General features: G+C 39.0%; 1 protein-coding gene across 2 annotated transcripts; it reads left to right on the top strand.

Annotated features, from left to right (window-relative positions):
* Window positions 1–226: 226 nt before the first annotated feature.
* Window positions 227–18,675, top strand: LOC120240386 (glycine N-phenylacetyltransferase-like). 2 transcript variants are annotated; one of them, XM_039245111.1, is made up of 6 exons: window positions 227–248; window positions 6,793–6,882; window positions 10,900–11,007; window positions 14,597–14,723; window positions 15,550–15,721; window positions 18,176–18,675. In XM_039245111.1, exons 2-6 carry the CDS (start codon window positions 6,802–6,804, stop codon window positions 18,576–18,578), a joined length of 891 nt encoding a protein of 296 aa, XP_039101042.1. In that variant the 5' UTR covers window positions 227–248; window positions 6,793–6,801; the 3' UTR covers window positions 18,579–18,675. The 2 variants fall into 2 exon arrangements, with proteins under 2 accessions (XP_039101042.1, XP_039101041.1); XM_039245110.1 differs by lacking the exon at window positions 227–248 and adding an exon at window positions 5,323–5,330.
* Window positions 18,676–18,977: the final 302 nt, after the last annotated feature.

The raw sequence follows: 18,977 nt of genomic DNA, 5'->3' as shown, positions 1-18,977 counted from the left end.
GCTTGTTTTATCAGTGGGGATTCAAAATTCAGCTAATCATTTATAGCGCAAAGATTGGGAATTTGGAGGGTCAGTGTCTGGCCTTGTCATAGGTAAACAAGTGGGGCATCAATGAGTCGTGTTAAAGCAGATGGGAGGAAGGAAGTTTCCTTGCAGTAAGCCATTCCAGGAACACAAAGTAGGTGGAGGGATTTCTTTAACTGTTGCTGTTTTCCAGGATAACAAGGGCTTCGATAAAACTCCATTTTGTAAGTCCCTCAGAGAGTTGTATTTATTGAAATACATTTTGATCTCAGTCTTTTGGCCTGCCTTGAGAATTAGCTCTACAAATCTTCTTACTGTACATATTTGAAGGGTATTATTTGTGTGTGTTTAAGTTTTATTTAAATTCCAGTTAGTTAACACACATTGTGATATTAGGTTTAGTTATACAATAGTGATTCAACACTTTCATACAACACCCAGTGCTCATCACAATAAGTGCACTCCTTAATCTTTATCACCTATTTCACCCACCCCCCCTCCCCCTCCCTCCCTCCTGGTAACCACCAGTTTGTTCTCTATAGTTAGTCTGTTTCTTGGTTGGTTTGTCTCTCACTCTCTCTTTCACTCTCTCTCTCTCTTTCCCCCTTTGCTCATTTGTTTTGTTTCTTAAATTTCACACGAGTGAAATCATAATTTATTTGTCTTTCTCTGATAGACATTTCACCTAGCATAACACTCTCTAGCTCCAGCTACGTCGTTGCAAATGGCAAGATTTCATTCTTTTTTATGGCTGATTAATATTCCATTGTATATATATATACCACCTCTTCTTTATCCATTCAGCAGTCAATGGACATTTGGGTTGTTTCCATAATTTGGCTACTGTAGACAATGCCGCTATAAACATCAGGATACATATATCACTTTGAATTAGTATTTTTGTGTTCTTTGGGTAAAGAGCTAGTAGTGCAATTACTGGATTGTAGGGTTGTTCTATTTTTAACTTGTTGAGGAACCTCCATACTGCTTTCCAGAGTGGCTGCACCAATTTGCATTCCTACCAACAGTGCAAGAGGGCTCCCCTTTGTCTGCATCCTCATCAGCACCTGTTGTTTCTTGTGTTGTTGAGTTTAGCCATTCTGACAGGCGTGAAGTGAAATCTCATTGTAGTTTTGATTTGCATTTCCCTGATAATTAGTGATGTTGAACATCTTTTCATGTATCTGTTGGCCATCTCTGTGTCTTCTTTGGAAGAATGTCTATTCATATCTTCTGCCCATTTTTAATAGGATTGTTAATTGTGTGGATTTTGAGTTTTATAAGTTCTTTATATATTTTGAATAGTAACGTTTTATCAGATATAGATATCAGATATCAGATATATGTCATTTGCAAATATCTTCTCCCGGGGTGCGTAGGTGGCTCAGTTGGTTAAGCGTCCGACTTTGGCTCAGGTCACGATCTCAGAGCGTGAGTTTGAGTCCTGTGTCAAGCTCTGACAGCTCAGAGCCTGGAGCATGCTTCAGATTCTGTGTCTCCCTCTCTCTGCCTCTCCCTAACTCGTGCTCTGTCTCTCTCTCTCAAAAATAAATAAACATTAAATACCTTTTCCTATTCCATAAGCTGCCTTTAAGTTTTGTTGATTGTTTCCTTCTGTGAAGAAGCTTTTTATGTTGATGAGGTCCCATGGCTGATATCAAAGTTGTTACTGCTTGTGTTCTCCTCTTAGATTTTTATGGGTTCAAGTCTCACATTTAAGTCTTTCATCCCTTTGGAATTTTTGTGTGTGTGTATAGTGTATGAAAATGGTCTAGTCTCATTATTCTGCATTTTGCTGTCCAGTTTTCCCAACACTCGTTTGTTGGAGAGACTGTCTTTTTCCCATCGGATTTTCTTTCCTGCTTTATTGAAGATGTATTGACTACATAGTTGTGGGTTCATTTTTGTGTTTTCTATTCTGCTTATTGATCTATGTGTCTATTTTTATTCTAGGACCATACTGTTTTTATCACTACAACTTTGTAATATAACCTGAAGTCCAGAATTCTGATGCCTCCACCTTTGCATCGGATAGTCAGGGTCTTTTGTGGTTCCATACAAATTTTACAATTGTTTGTTCTAGATCTGTAAAAAATGCAGATGGTATTTTGATAGGGATTGCATGAAGTGTGTAGATTGCCTTAGGTACTATAAACATTTTAACAATGTTTGTTCTTCCAATCCATGAGTTGAAATGTTTTTCCATTTCTTTGTGTCATCTGCTGTTTCTTTCCTCAATGTTTTATAGTTTTCAGAGTACAGGTCTTTCACCTCTTTGGTTATCCCTAGATATCTTATTGTTTTTGGTGCAACTGTAAATGGGATTCTTTCATTTCTCTTTCTACTGTTTAATTATTGGTGTATAGACATGCAACAGATTTCTTTTTTTTTTTTTTTAAGGCCAGGTCCACACCCAAGCATGGGGCTTGAACTCGACATGCAACAGATTTCTGTACATTAATTTCATATGCTTCAACTTTACTGACTTCATGTATTAGTTCCATCAGTTTTTGGTGGAGTCTTGGATTTTCTACATAGAGTATCATGTCATCTGCAAAGATGAAGAAAGTCTTCATCTTCCTTGCTGATTTGGATGCCTTTATTTCTTTTTGTCATTTGATTGCTGTGGCTAGGAGTTCCAGTACTATGTTAAATAACAATGAGAGTGGACATCCCTGTCTTGTTCCTGGATATAAAGTAATGCTCTGTTTTTTCCCCATTGATGATTACACTAGCTATGGGTTTTTCACGTATGGCCTTTACTGTGTTGAGGTAATGCTCTCTCTAAACTTACTTTGTTGAGGGTTTTTATCATGAATGGGTGCTGTACTTTCTTAAATGCTCTTTCTGCATCTATTGGGAGGATGATATGGTTCTTATCCTTTCTTTCATTAATGTGCTGTATCATGTTGATTGATTTGTGAATATTGAACCACCCCTGCAGCTCAGGAATAAATCCCACTTGATTGTGGAGAATGATTTTTTTAATGTGTTGTTGGATTCAGTATGCTAGTATTTTACTGAGAATTTCTGGTTCCATGTTCAATCAGAGATATTGGCCTGTAGTTCTTTTATTTACTGCAGTCATTATCTGTTTTTGGTATCATAGTAATGTTGACCTCATAGAATAAATTTGGAAGATTTTCTTCCTTTTCTATTTTTTGGAATAGTTTGAGAAAAATAGATATTAACTCTTCTTTAAGGGGCACCTGGGTGGCTCAGTCAGTTGAGTATCTGATTCAGCTCAGGTCACGATCTCACAGTTCATGAGTTTGAGCCCTGCATTGGACTCTGTGCTGACAGCTCAGAGCCTGGAGCCTGCTTTGGATTCTGTGTCTCCCTCTCTCTCTCTGCCCCTCCCCCACTCACATTCTGTCTCTCTTTCTCTCCAAAATAAATAAACATAAAAATATTTCTTTAAAGTAAATTTTTGCTAGGGGCACCAGGGTGGCTCAGTCAGTTAAGCATTTGACTCTCGATTTTGGCTCATGTCATTGATCTCACTGTCCTGAGATCAAGCCCTGCATGGGGGGTCCCTGCTGGGTGTGGAGCCTGCTTGGGATTCTCTCTCTCCTTCTCCCTCTGCCCCTGTGCCACTCATGCTCTATAAACAAACAAACAAACAAACAAACATTTGGTAGAATTTAGCTGCGAAGCCATCTGGCCCTGGACTTTTGTTTGTTGGGAGTTTATTGACTGCTGAATCAATTTGTTTCATGGTTATTAGTTTGTTCAAGTTTTCTGTTCCCTCCTGTTTGTTTTGGTAATTTATATATTGGTAGAAATTTATCCATTTCTTCCAGGTTGTCGAATTTGTTGACATATCGTTTTTCATAATCTCTTACGATTGTATTTCTGTGCTTTTGGTTGTTATTTCTTTTCTCCCATTTGTGGTTTTATATTATTTCGATTTTTTTCTTTTCGATAAGTCTGGCTAGAGGTCTGTCAATTTTATTGATGTTCAAAAAGAACCTGCTCCGTTTCATTGATATGTTCTATTGTTTTTTAGTTTCTGTATCATTTCTGGTCTAATCTTTATTATTTCCCTCCTTCTGCTAGCTTTAGGCTTCATTTGTTGTTCTTTTTATAGCTCCCTAAGAGTAAGGTTAGGTTGTGCATTTAAGATTTTTGTTGCTTCCTGAGGTAAGCCTGTATTGCTATATACTTTCCTCTTAGGACCGCTTTTGGTGCATCCCAAAGGTTTTGGACCATCATGTTTCATTTATATTATTTCCATGTATTTTTAAATTTCTTCTTTGACTTCCCTATCCCATTCATTGCTTAGTAGCATCTTGGTTTAGTCTCCTTTCTACCTCTTCTTTCTCCTCCTCTTCCTCCTCCTCTTCTCCTTCTTCTTCAATTCCTATAATACCAATGTTGTTACATTTGATGGAGTTGCTGAATTCCCTCAGTCTACTCTCGTGTTCCATAATTCTTCTTTCTCTCTGTTGTTCAATTTCATTATTTTCCATTATTATGTCTTCTATGTCACGAATTCATTCCTCTGCTTCTTCCTGCCTGCTGTTCATTGCATTAAGCCTGCTTCCAATCTCATTTATTGTATTCTTCACCTCTAATTGATTCTTTTTTAAACTCTTTTATCTTTGCAGTAAGAGTCTCCCTGATGTCTTCTATTCTTTTCACAAGCCCAATGAGTATCTTTACAACTGTTGCCTTAAATTCTCCATCACCATGTTACTTATATCTGCCTCACTGAGATCCCTGGATGTGGCCTTATCTTGTTCTTTCATTTGGGATAAATTCCTCCATCTTGGCATTTTGTCTAAGTCTCTGTGTTCTTCTATGTGTTAGAAAAGCCAGCAATGTCTCCTGCTCCCGAAAGTAATGGCCTTATAAAGAAGAGGTCATGTAGTGTCCAAGGCCTGGCACTTCAGGGCATGTCTCTGGTGTGTGCTGAGTGTGCTCTGCTGTTGTATTGTGGCTGCTCTAGTCTTATGACCAGTCATCTTCAGATGCTCTCCTTGCCTGCTTGAGCAGTGTTTGGTCCCTGGCTTAATTGTTGTAAGTTTTAACTAGGTGTGCTCTGGCCCACTTGTGAAATGAGACCCCACACCAACTCTACCAGAACAGAGATGCTTCAGGACTCTCTGGCTGGGAGACATGGTGTGGGCAGGGGTTTGTGCTGGTCTTTTGGGGGAGAGGACTGTCACCCCTGGGATGAGACAAGCTTGACTGAAAAAGGCAGTCCTGTGACAGCACAGGGGGGGAGGAGCTTGGTGTTAGGCAGGTTAGGAATATTAGGCAGGTTAGGTCAGCTACTGTCTGAGCTGAGCTTCTTCCTGCAGGTAGGTCTGTGTTTATTCATGAGGGAGGGAAATGGTGTCTGCCAAGCCTGATGATCTTTAAAACTCCAAGCTTTAAGCCCTCACGAAAGCTTTAAGAACTCACGAAAATCAGCCCCTCTCGTTTTGCAAGCCAACGGCTTTGGGAAAATGTTCCCCTTGTGCATTCTCCTGTGTGTTCCTCTCTCTTGCCTTTCTCCATAACCATGGCTCCCTCTCTTCTACTGCATTCGCTATTCATTTCTCCCCCAAACCATGTCTCTGCACTTCCTACTTTCCTTGAGGTGGCCTCTTTTCTCCTTTAGTTGTAGAGTTTGTTCTGCTAGTCTTCAGGTCTTTAAGATGCTTGAATCTAGTTGTGTTTATGGGATGAAACAAGCCTAGAGTCCTCCTACTCTGACATTATCTTCCTCTCTCTGACCTCTGAAGGATATTGTTGAGAACTTATATGTTACCTATTATATCAATGATTTCTGAATGTGGATGCATAAGAAAATCATCTAGAGGGGCGCCTGGGTGGCTTAGTTGGTTAAGCGTCTGACTTTCGTTTAGGTCATGATCTCACGGTTCGTGGGTTCGAGCCCCGCGTCAGGCTCTGTGCTGACAGCTCAGAGCCTGGAGCCTGTTTCAGAGTCTGTGTCTCCCTCTCTCTCTGACCCTCCCCTGCTCACGCTGTCTCTCTCTCTCTCCTAGAAATAAATAAAACATTAAAAAAAAATAAAATCATCTAGAGAAGTGCTGGAGAGAATGAGGAGCAACTGGAACTCATACCCTGCTAAGGGAATATAAAATAGTTCATCCACTTTGGAATAATGTTGGCAGCACTTTATAAAGTTAAACACATGCTTACTATATGACCATGCAAGTGCACTTCCACATATTTACTAAAGAGGAATAAAAGCACTTGTTGAAATGCACTGGTCTGAGTAGCTTACCTGTACTGATTTATATAACTGTCACAACGACAACCACAACCATTTCCCATGGTGCACATGGGAAATGCACTATGGTCATTGCCATTTTATAGATGAGGAAATAAAGGCACAGAGGAGTTGAGTCACTTGCCTAACATCATACAGCTTCTCAGTGGCAAACTCAGTTGTGTCATGGATGGAAACTTAACCTCAAAGATGCTCATGCATGTTTAGATAATATATATGGTAATCTTAGTGCATCCTTAACTATTGGTATTCTGGGTAATATAAAAATTAAAATAAAAATTGCATAAAGATTTTTTTTAAGTTTAGAAAATATTGAAGAATAATTTCAGAAAGAGGGATCTGTGCTTTCTGTCAGTCTCTTATTCTTCCTAGGAGTCAGTGAGGAGTTCAGTGAATGGGGCACTAATAAAACAGCAGAAATGAAGGCCTGACCATTAGCTAGAACTGCCTTTTGTGTCTGTTTTATGTCTTTGTATGTCTGCTATCACTTCTCATTCCTTGATATTTCTTGATCCTCTCTTTAGGTTAAGGCCATGATGTTTCACTTACAAGGCCCACAAATGCTGCAGATGCTAGAGAAATCCTTGAGGAAGAGCCTCCCGGAGTCCTTAAAGGTGAGAGTAGAACACATAGGGAGAAAAAAAAAATGACTAGCAATTGCCTATGAAAGACGTAGGAAGGAGAACCAGCATTCTTTGAGCACATACTCTGTGCCAGGCACTCACTCATCTTGCATCTCATTTAGTTTCCATCACCTCATTGCAAGGCAAGTCTGTTATACCCATGTAACCAAAGAGGAAATGCAAGCTCAGCTATAGGACTTGACCAAGATTACACCACTAGTGAGAGGCAATTCTATGATTTAAATCGACTATGATCTTTGCTCTAGGATGAATCAAAAACATCCCTTTGTACCATTCCGTGTGCCATTATATAACACTGGAAGGTTTCCCAGAATTGCATGATTGGGTAAACACATTAATGTTTAACTTATTCTTTCTAAATAATCAAGTGCCTGATAAAAGTTAACCATTATGACTCTTCTTTGAAATTAATAGATCAATTTCTATTTTGTCAAAACTCAAGTGATTATGTTTAATTTGGGATGAGACAGAAATTTTGTTTTAGAAATAGATCAGAGATCTACATAAAGAGGTAGAGTCTTTTGGAGGGACAATAATATATGTTACAAAGGGACTAGAATTTTATTGGGGATAAAGGTGTCATTGCATTATGATAAAGATATCAATTCACCAAGAAGACATGAAGATGTATATACCTAACAACAGAGGCTCAAAGGACACAAGACAAAAACTGATAGAACTGAAAGAATAAATAGGTAAACCCATAGGTACAATTAAAGACTTTGACAGTCTTCTTTGAGTAATTTATAGAATAGGCAGAAAGTCTATAACCTACACAGAAGGTCTGGAAAATACTATGAACCAATTTAAGTGATATTTACAGAACATGTCCCTCAACAATAGTGGAATACACATTCTTTTCAAGTGCACATGAAACAGGTACAAACATGGATCATAGTTTTAAGACTTTAAGAAATTGAAATCATACCAAGTATGTCCTCCCATATTAAGTGTAATATGGCATTAAATTTCAAAAAAATCTGAAAGTATCTAGACTATGCTGCAGGTGTTTAGTGCCTTCTTGAGTCCATGATCCTTCCTACTGAGGTAAAGCAGGGCAACTATGGAGGAGGCGGGGTCTGCTTTGACCGTACAAATTCAGTTTCTGGGGTAATATTGCAAAAGTTAACCATCTCTGAGTCTCAGTGTTCTTGCATATAAAATGAGTAGAACCATAAAGTAAATACTTTTGGTAGGCATTCTCCAATGTTTGACTGGGTTACCATTACCTCAGGAACTTGTTGAGAGGATTAAATAAAATGATGTGACAAACTTAATAGCCAACACTTCTTGAGTACTATTAGCAGCTACACCAAGTGCTTTACATCAATTCCAAATTCTAACATGAATCATAAAAACAGTTATGAAGGCTCAATTACCATATTTGAGCCACTTTACAGACTCAGAATCAATGAAGGGAAGGATATATGCCCTTGAAGAAAGACTCGCTACACTGTCAAAAATGTATGCTATCTTCTTCCCAGTTTTCTCCAAAGGAACCCACTGCTTTTAACCAGGTTGACTGTGCATTTGGGGAAAAGAACATAATCAGACTTTCCTTTACTAGATATGGATATTATGTACACACCTGCTCTGCCCTTTATTTATTATCAGAAATAGTGACTGCAGATCAACTATGCTAAGACTAAAATCACTTATTTTGGCAGGCATCCCCTAACATTTGTCTCTATTAACACTTAGCTGCCTTAACTGGCAATACTATACAATGAAATAATGCATCCTACAGATAATGAGCTTTTATTTATTTACTTTTTAGGAGGGGGAGGTAGTAAGTCAGTCAGATGCTCTGTGGAGTGAGATATTTTATCTTGAGAGACTGCTGTGAGGAGATTTCTGGGTTAAGTTTTTTTCTTCTTCCATTCTCTATAAGGCAGATCTCTGGGGTTGGAATTGTTCTTCTTACATTAAGTAGATCATAACTCTTGAGAAAGCTCTTGGCACTACCCTTAGCCCAACAGTATAGTGAGGTGAAGTAACCCTCAATATTAGATCCTCGACTTTAATAAGCAGATGGTTCTTCTGCTCTCCACTCTGTCGACTCTGATTATGCAGTTTTCCCCATAAGTACAAATCTAGAGTATTTGTATGGATGATTCATGCTACAAAGGTACAACCCAAGACTCATTTTCACTCAGTGCTCACTAGAGTTTCAGGTGAGAGAAAGATTTGCCATGGCCTGAAGGACTGCCCATCTATCTCATTTAATGGGTACCAAATAGGTTTATCACACATGTCAACTCCAGTGCATTCCATTTGTAGTGCTGCCTGGACCACTATGTTCTGGCTTTATGATGCTACCATGGGCACAGAAGAGAGGAGTGATTCCACTTATTTTTAATCTAGTGTATATAAATGGCACTGGTCCCAAACTCCAATGTTTAAAAAATGTCACCTATTTGTCCTACAACTGCATTTCTCTGTTGTGTCCCCACCAATGGTGGAAATGTAAAGATTTTATTAAAACTCAGTAGAGTCAAAACTGCCTCCTCCTCTTTCTCCTCAGATTGAGATAAACCTTTCATGGCAGGGGTAGGGAAGTGCGGGATGAGGTGTGGTCCTTTTGTCGTGGAAATACTCATCATTTCTTTGGTCCTTGGTCTTTAGCAATTTTCCATACAATCTGCTGAAGCATCATGTTTCCAACTGCTTCACCCTGGTATGCACTGCTGGTTTTCCTTTTCTCACAACCACAGGGACCCTTCCAGTTTGGAGAATTTCTCTTTGTCAACCTCTACAATGTCCTTGATGGCACTGGTGTTTGAATAAATGCTTGTGGAAAAGATTAAACAGATTGCTGAATGTCAGACTTTGGTCAGCAAAACTCGGGCTTTTAACACTGTTCTGTCTCTACTTATTAAATAGGTCAAAACTCACTTAACCTTTCTGGAAAGGACCTTGGAGATATGTGTAAGGAAAAAAAAAATCTTTAAACAGCAGTTGACCTTTGACCCAGAAATCTTCCTGCTAATATTTCTAATAATAAACATATTTGCAAGGACTTATACAAAAAAAAAGTTCCTTGAAGAATAAACTGTTAAATGAAAAAATCAGAAAAAGCTGAAATGGCCAGCAATAAGAGATAGGAAAATTGAATTAGAGTTCTTTCATATGATGGATATTATGCAGCCGTTAAAAATAATTATGTAGATTTGTGTTTATTGATATGGAAATATGCCCATAGTATAGTGGGGGGGGTACATGTTAAACTAATATATGTTACGTAATTTCATTGCTTAAAAATGTTATGTGTATGGGACTCCTGTTGAGTATCCAGCTTTGGCTCAGATCACAGTCCTGCAGTCTGTGGGTTTGAGCCCCACGACAGGCTCTGTGCTGACAGCTAGGAGCCTAGAGACTGCTTTAGATTCTGTGTCTCCATCTCTCTCTGCCCCTCCCTTGTTTTCTTCTGTCTCTCTCTCTCTCAAAAATAAATAAACACTAAAAAATTTTATGTGTATTTGTAAATAAGTGAAATAAAATGGAAAGATATATCACTCAATTCTACAATGTGATAGTGGATGGTTTGTTTGTTTGTTTTTGATTTTAGAGAGAGCGAGCATGAGTTGGGGAGAGGGGCAGAGAGAGAAAGAGAGAGAGAGAGAGAGAGAGAGAGAGCGCGCGAAACTTAAGCTGAGCCTGCTGCTGGGCTTGATCTCACGACCCTGGGATCATAATTAAGCCCAAATCAAGAGTCAGACATTCAACCGACGAGCCAACCAGGTACCCCTGATTTTTAATTTATTTATTTATCTGGATATTTAACTACATTTATATAATATTCTCATGTTTTGATCCCCAAACCTATTTCTATTTGGAGTAATGAAGTGGAATCTGAAGGTGGTTTGAACCATATGCCTTATCACTTATCACCTTGATTTTGCAGAAATAATCTTTGTCCTGATCAAACAAGACACTTCACTAGCCCTTCTTAATAAGCTGATCCCCTGAGTTTCTGGGTTGCTACAGGTTTATGCTACTGTCTTCCATATGAACCAGGGAAACCCATTCAAGTTAAAGGCCGTGGTGGACAAGTGGCCTGATTTTACAACAGTGGTGATCTGCCCTCAGGAGCAGGTATGGTGCCAGATGTGGAATGAATATGCTTTCGTGTTCTTATTTGTTATGTGTCTACCATGCACCTGGCAATGTGGTAGACCCAGGGGATATAGAAATGAGTTTCATGATGGTGAACAAGTCCTCGTTCCCAAGAAGCTCACGGCTTGGAGAAAAGATAGATAAGCAAACAAATTACAACATGGAGTAAAAATGTATAAAAACATACAAGAAAATACAACATACAAGATACAAGCAGCACTAACCAAGAGATGATTAAAACCACCAATGTCAGGGTGTGCAAGGAGAGGATCAGACACCTGCCTAGTAGACATTTCACCAAAACTGGATTTTGAAGATAAATAGGTTTTTGGCAGGCTGACAAGAATACTAGAGCATTCTAAGCAGAAAAATAATATCTAGAAACTAGTAAAGGTAAACAAGAAGAATTTTAAGGAAATGTAAAGAACAAATTGAAATGTTTGTATATGAGAATATATTTTCATTGCCAACTTTTAAGCATCACTCAAACTAAGTGGTTAATACATTTCAGATACAAATATGTTATAAGCATATGGGAAAAGATAAAGTAAAAATTTATGCATGCAAAATATGTAACCATAAAATGTCATTTTAACATAAAAATTTTCAAATAAAATTTAAATGTATAGTGCCATTTAAAAATACTGAACTAAACAGAATACAAAAATGAAGACATTTACATAAATTATTGAACTAAGAAATGAAGTTATGAGTGGCTTTTTGTGCAATACTTTCTAGCTACTCTACCCCCTTATTGGGTAGTTGTTTTGACTCCTTCCTTCATCTTCAAATAACATAATCTTTCATTTGTTAACTTTGAGAAGATCTTTTTGAACAAATTTTGTGCTCAAATTTCAATTTTTTGAGGAATGCAAGTTATTTTTTAAATAATAGTGCATTGTAGTTTACATTTTATTTATTTTTATTCATTCATTTATTTATTTATTACAAATAGTTTATTGTCAAATTGGTTTCCATATAACACCCAGTGCTCATCCCCACAAGCGCCCCCCTCTGTGCCCATCGCCCCTCCCCCTCACATCCATCAGTCCTCAGTTTTTGTCAGCATTCAAGAGTCTCTCATGGTTTGCCTCTCTCCCTTTCCCCCACCATTTCCCCCCTTCTCCCCCATCGTCCTCCGTTAAGTTCCTCCTATACGTGCAAACATATCTGTCCTTTTCTTTTTTTTTTTTTTAATGTTTTTTATTTATTTCTAGGAGAGAGAGAGAGAGAGAGAGAGAGAGAGAGAGAGAGACAGCGTGAGCAGGGGAGGGTCAGAGAGAGAGGGAGTCACAGACTGAAACAGGCTCCAGGCTCTGAGCTGGCAGTCAGCACAGAGCCTGACGTGGGGCTCGAACCCATGAACCGCGAGATCATGACCTAAGCAAAAGTCAGACGCTTAACCGACTAAGCCACCCAGGCACCCCATGATATCTGTCCTTTTCTAACTGACTTATTTCGCTCAGCATAACACCCTCAAGCTCCATCCATGTTGCTACACAAGGCCAGATTTCATTCTTTCTCATTGCCATGTAGTATTCCATGGTATAGATAAACCACATCTTCTTGATCCATTCATCTGTTGATGGACACTTAGGCTCCTTCCATGTTTTGGCTCTTGTTGAGAGTGTAGTTTACATATTAAAGACATCATGTGTCCAGTAAGGGGTTAATATCCAAAATATATAAAGAACTTATACTCAACACTACAAAAACAAATAACTCAGTTAAAAAATTGGCAAAGGAGGGGTACCTGGGTGGCTCAGTCGGTTAAGCATCCAACTTCGGCTCAGGTCATGATCTCAACAGTTCATGAGTTCAAGCCTCACATCAGGCTCTGTGCTGACAGCTCAGAGACTGGAGGCTGCTTCAGATTCTGTGTCTCCCTCTCTCTCTGCCCCTCCCCAACTTGTGCTCTGTCTCTCAAAAATGAATAAACACTAAAAAAATTAGCAGAGGATCTGAATAGACATTTATCCAAAAAAGACATATAAATGGCCAACAACAAATGAAAAGATGCCGAATATCACTAATCATCAGGGAAATGCAAATTAAAATCACAATAAGATATCACTGTATATCTATCAGAATGGTTAAAATAAAAAACACAAGAAGCAAGTGTTGGAGTGGATGTGGAACAAAAGGAACCTTCATACACTGTTGGTGGGAGTGTGTACTGGTGCAGCCTCTATGGAAAACAGTATAGAGGTTCTTCAAAAAGTTAAAAATAAAATTAACATATGATCTAATAATTCCACTATTGGGTATTTACCCAAAGAAAATGAAAACATAAATTTAAAAAGGGATATATGCATCCCTATGTTTATTGCAGGATTATTTACAATAACCAAGATATGGAAGCAATCCAAGTGTCCATCAATAGATGAATGAATAAAGATGTGGTATACATACATACATACATACATATATATATATATATATATATATATATATACATATGTAATGGAATATTATTCAGCCATCAAAAAGAATGAAATCTTGTAATTTACAACAGCATGGATGGGCTTAGAGGGTATAATGCTAAATGAAATAAGTCAGAGAAAGACAAATACCATAAAATTTCACTCATATGTGGGATTTAAGAAACAAAACAGATGAACCAACAAAGAAAAAAGGGGAAATCAAAAAGCAGACTCTTAAATACAGAGGATAACAGATGGTAGTCAGAAGGGAGGTGGGTGGGGGTACGGGTGAAAGAGGTGAAGGGGAATAAGAGTATGCTTACCATGATGAGCACTGGGAAATGTATAGAATTGTTGAATCAATATATTGTACACCTGAAACTAATATAATGCTTTATATTAATTAATTATACTTTGAATTAAAAAATTTAACGAAAATAAAGACACCATGTATCTTTATTTTGTGTAACTATATCATATATAAGGTTACTTGTGTCAATTTCAACATTGTTTTGTTTACAATCCAATTTTTCTGAGATTCTTTATTTTTTTTGAGACTCTTTTAAACAGAATAAGATTTACTCTTACAACAGAACCTTGCCTTTGACAATAATACTTTCTTTCTCCTAAGGATTACAGAATTATAGAAGAAGGCTTTTTAAATCTGTGCACATTTGATTGATTTGAAATTGTAATGCAACATACATGTATCTAGTTCAGTATGTTTTTCTTAATCATAGAGTAATTGATTAAATCCTTGATTTGTTTATATGATATAAATGATTCAGGAATAAGGACAATACATCAAGAAAAATATCACAAATTATAAGTTTATAATTATTTTTTACATTTATTTATTTTTGAGAGACAGAAAGAGACAGCACATGCAGGGGAGGGACAGAGAGAGAAGGAGACACAGACTCCGAAGCAGGCTCCAGGCTCTGAGCTGTCAACACAGAGCCCAATGCTGGGCTCAAACTCACAAACTGTGAGATCATGACCTGAGCCGAAGTCAGATGCTTAACCTACTGAGCCAGCCAGGCACTCCTATAAGTTTATAAAACAGCACAGTATAATGAACTAAAGCCAAGTGTTCCTATCACACTGGGTATAGATCAACTTGATTTATTCCACATTCCATACAGGAAATGACAGATGATTTTGATTACTACACCAACACCTACCAAATCTATTATAAGAATCCCACAAACTGTCAAGAGTTCCTTGGCGCATCAGATGTCATCAATTGGAAGCAACATTTTCTGATCCAAAGTAAGTAAGGGATCTGGGGTATGTGCTGGCTTCTGTGACTGTTCATGTCTACACCTGCAGGGTCACTTTTCATCCTAAGCACTTTTACTTACGGCCTTTACTTTCTCTGCCAAACCCCAGACACTCAGTTTGATATTTGTTCCTTGCATCAGTTGCTAGGATTCCAACACTGCAGACTATGGAGTTGATAGAAGGAACTGTGGACAATAGAATTTCTTGTTAGCTGAGGATTCATGATACATTTTGGTGACATATTCGGGATCCTTTACTGTGATAAGGTGTGAGAGTAAAGCTCCCCATCTGGCCATCCATTCTTAGAAGAAGAATGACAGCTTCTTGTGGCACAGAGCACCTCCCGATGACAAGGACAACCATGGTTATGAGCATGCCTTCCAGAATCAGATTCTCTAGAATGGCATCCTTGCTCTGCCTGTTACTGGCTTCTTAATTTGAGCAAGTGATATAACTTATTTTAACATGTAAAAAGTGAGGATAGTATAGTAGAAGTACCCAAAACATAGGGTCAATGGAAGAATTAAATGTATTAGACCAATACCTGGGCATGAAGTATGTGCACACTCAAGGTTGACTACTATTTTTATATACCATTGTTCCACTGATTTCACAGTGATAAAGTCAGGATTTCTAATATTATCTGTCTTACATAAGAGGAAGTCGCTGAAGGAGTGACTTGGCTATGGTCACATGGTTAATGGCAATACCCAAAGCAATACTGTCTGACTTTAAATTCTGCATACTTCCCCTGGGAAGCATCTTTAGCATCTACATGGGAAATCACTTCTCACCTCACCTTACTCCTCTCTAGGTTCACAGTCCAGCCTGAAGAATGTGATACAGAATCTTGCAGCTGCTAAATTGGTCAAGGTCAAGCAAGATCAAAGAATTATGTATATGATGCCTGAGACAGCAAGTAAACTGATCCCTTCCCTGCTGGAGGCAAAGAACTTATCTCTTAAATCTGGCAGACCCAAGGCCATGTGAGTTTGAAAAAAGATGCTCTGCATTACTCTCATCTTTCTGTACAGAAGTGGCCTCCCAGCTTCTCTCCCTATGTTCACTCTTGCCTCCCTATAATTCATTTCCAGGGTGATCCTTTTGGTGACATGGATTATGTTAATACATCCACTTAAAAGCCATCAGTGTTTCTCAGCTCACACACCCATTGTGGACACCCAGGGTCCTGTAAGACCTGTAATCCACCACCTCTTGGACTTCACCTTGTTTCTCTTGCTCACTCCCACCAGCAGCTCTGGCCTTCTTTCTGAGACTTGTTCTCATACACTTACACATGCCTTTGGACCACTGCATTTGTTCTTTGCTTAAAATGTCCTTTCCTCTCATCTTTACATATCTGCTTCTTTCTTGCCATTCACTCTCTCAAAAGTCATTTCCTTGGAGAGTTCTCTTAAGAGCAACCTAAAACCACCCCTTCCCGTAATCCTTCATCACAAAACCCAATTTTTATTTCCCTCAGTGAACGTATCATTATCCAAAATCAGCTTCCTGGTATTTTATTGACCTGTTTGCTGTTTGATTCTCTCCTGCAAAATTTCAAACTCCACAAGAGCAGGGACACTATTTATGTTGTTCACCAAGTTTTCAGTAGCCAGAACAGAACAGAAAACACTGCTTCATAAATATGCATTCAATGAGTGTACTTCTCAGAGCAAAGGTTTTCCAGTAAGGAGAATTTAAACATATTGCTGGGTCCTACTTCCATAGGTTCAGATTCAGTAGGCCTGGAGTGGAGCCAAGGAATATTTTTTTACAGCATCATACAAGGTATAATTGACAAATAATAAATTGCACATATTTAAAGTGAATAATAAGTTTTGACCAGAGTACAATCATGAAACAACTACAGTCAAGGTAATGAATATATCCTACCCCCGAAGTCTCCTTGTTTCTTTTATAATCCCTCTTTCCCTCCCCTCAACCTCCTCTCCCACTCCCAGGTAAACTTTAACTCGTTTGTGTCACTACAGATTGCATTTCCTAGAATTTTATGTAAGTGGAATCACAAAAAATATACTCTTTATTGTTTCTGGCTTGTTTCACTAAGCATGATTATTTTGAGATTCATCCATGTTGTTGCATGAATCCATAGCTCATTACTGAGTAGTAATCCATCATATAAATAGACAATAGTTTGTTTCTCTGTTCACTAGTTAATAGACATTTGAGTTTCCAGTTTGGAGCTGCTACAAATAAAGGTACCAAGAACATTCGTGTAAAAAAAAAAAAAAAAAAAACAACTGGGGCACCTGGGTGGCTCAGTTGGTTAAGCATCCGACTTCGGCTCAGGTCATGATCTCATGGTTCATGGGTTCGAGCCCCGTGTCAGGTTCTGTGCTGACAGCTCAGAGCCTGGTGCCTGCTCCCGATTCTGTGTCTCCCTCTCTCTCTGACCCTCCCCTGCTCACGCTGCCCCTCTCTCTCTCTCTCTCGCTCTCTCTCTCAGAAGTAAATTTAAAAAAAAATTTTAAAAAATCCCTGCACTGATGCCTGAATAGAATTAAAACTGATATAGGTATTTGATTTGAAGATGTCCAATCCTATGGCCCTCTGTGGGTTAATATGCCTGGAAAAGCTGTATTCATACTGTATTGCACCTAGCACCTGAAAGACACCTCTAAGTCTATAATCTCATTTGATTCTCTTGTCCATGCCACAAGATAAACAAGGTAGGAGACACTATCCCCATTTTCCTGACAGAAGAGAGATTCAGTGAATGAAATAGCTTGTTCAGGTCATGTGGATGGTGAAGGGCATAACTGGAGCTCACTTGTAGATCTCGCTCCGCCTTGTGGACTCTTTCCAGGACACCTCTCGAAGCCCTTTCATACCACCGCAGCAGCCTTCAGACTTCAGTGTTCTGTAACATGTGGCTTGCCTTCACTTCGCACCACTATCTCTCTCTCTCTGGCCTTCAGCTTTCCCACTGTGGCCCAGGATCCTGTTACACCAACATCCAAAGATTCCAAGATGCTAAGCTCTGGCTTTGCAGCTTGCGGGTGTATGCTTTGAGAGCACTAGCTTATTTTCTGCTTACCTATTCTTATGTGTAGAACAGGGATGTTAATTCTCCTATCTTAAGTGGAGAGTCAGAGCAGTGACTGATGCTTAGTGATGCAGCATTAATTAAAGCTTAATTTTTGTGTAATTCTATTTTTTGTTTGTGGCAGAGGTCCTAGGTACTTATCATGCAATAGCTCTTCTATTATTTGACAGAGGTGCTATTAATCTCCCCACTTGTGTTAATGTCTCCATTTTATAAAAAAGATTATGATTTCAGGCCATCTGGTTGCAGAATCTATACCTTTACCTGTGCTCCAATTTGCATTGTCTGAAAACAATTTTGGGGCAAAAAAATACAATACTTCATAGTATGTGTGGTATTACTGGGTGTTCTTTTCCCTTGTTCTCAATAGTAACCAAGAGATGTTTAAACTCTCCTCCCTGGATGTGACCCACGCTGCCTTGGTGAATAAATTCTGGCATTTTGGCGGCAATGAGAGGAGCCAGAGATTCATCGAGCGCTGTATCTGGACCTTCCCGACCTTCTGCCTGCTGGGGCCTGAGGGGACCCCTGTGTCCTGGAGCCTGATGGATCAGACAGGAGAGATACGGATGGGGGGTACTGTGCCCGAGTACCGGGCCCAGGGTCTCTCTTCTCACTTCATGAGTGTCCACAGCCATGCTATGGACAAACTTGGATACCCTGCTTATTACCATACAGACATAACCAACAAAAGTGTACAGAAAATGAGTCACCGTCTGCAACATGTCATCATGCCTTGTGACTGGAACCAGTGGCACTGTGAGCCCCTGTGAAGCAGTCCTGAACACAGGACAGCGTTGCATGGGCTGATATAGCATGAGGAGTGTACGGGTGGGTGGAGAGAAATAATAAGCTCTAATTAGCATTAAAGCCATGTGTGTTGTCTTGTCTGGGAAACAGTGTGAATGGTCAACAGAACCACCACAAGCCTGCTCTCAAACCATGGACTCCCCTTTGGGTCCAGCAGAGCTGGCATGGCCAGACCCTCCTGTAGTGGACCCTGCTCTTGTTTAGTTTCCTACACTGCTGGATATCAGTGACACACTTTACTCATTTGCATGCTGCCCTAATGTTTCTCCTGTCTTACAAATGGTTTATTGTCAATGAGCATATCTTGCCACTTTTGCCAAGATATGGTATTACCTTAAGGGTAGTCTAATTTTCCTCTCTCT

The sequence above is a fragment of the Hyaena hyaena genome, unplaced genomic scaffold (assembly GCF_003009895.1).
Source record: "Hyaena hyaena isolate Hyena2069 unplaced genomic scaffold, ASM300989v1 scaffold_252, whole genome shotgun sequence".
In the NCBI taxonomy this organism is placed as follows: Eukaryota; Metazoa; Chordata; class Mammalia; order Carnivora; family Hyaenidae; genus Hyaena; species Hyaena hyaena.
Note: the sequence above shows the minus strand (reverse complement) of the source record. Positions and strands in the feature narration are given on the sequence as shown.

What these genes read in the sequence shown, in the direction of transcription:
- LOC120240386 (XM_039245111.1), top strand. Translation starts at nt 6,802, where the DNA reads ATGATGTTTCACTTACAAGGCCCACAAATGCTGCAGATGCTAGAGAAA. An exon ending in GCAACATTTTCTGATCCAAA is followed by an intron (nt 14,724 to 15,549) that starts GTAAGTAAGGGA and finishes ACTCCTCTCTAG; the next exon opens with GTTCACAGTCCAGCCTGAAG. An exon ending in TCTGGCAGACCCAAGGCCAT is followed by an intron (nt 15,722 to 18,175) that starts GTGAGTTTGAAA and finishes TGTTCTCAATAG; the next exon opens with TAACCAAGAGATGTTTAAAC.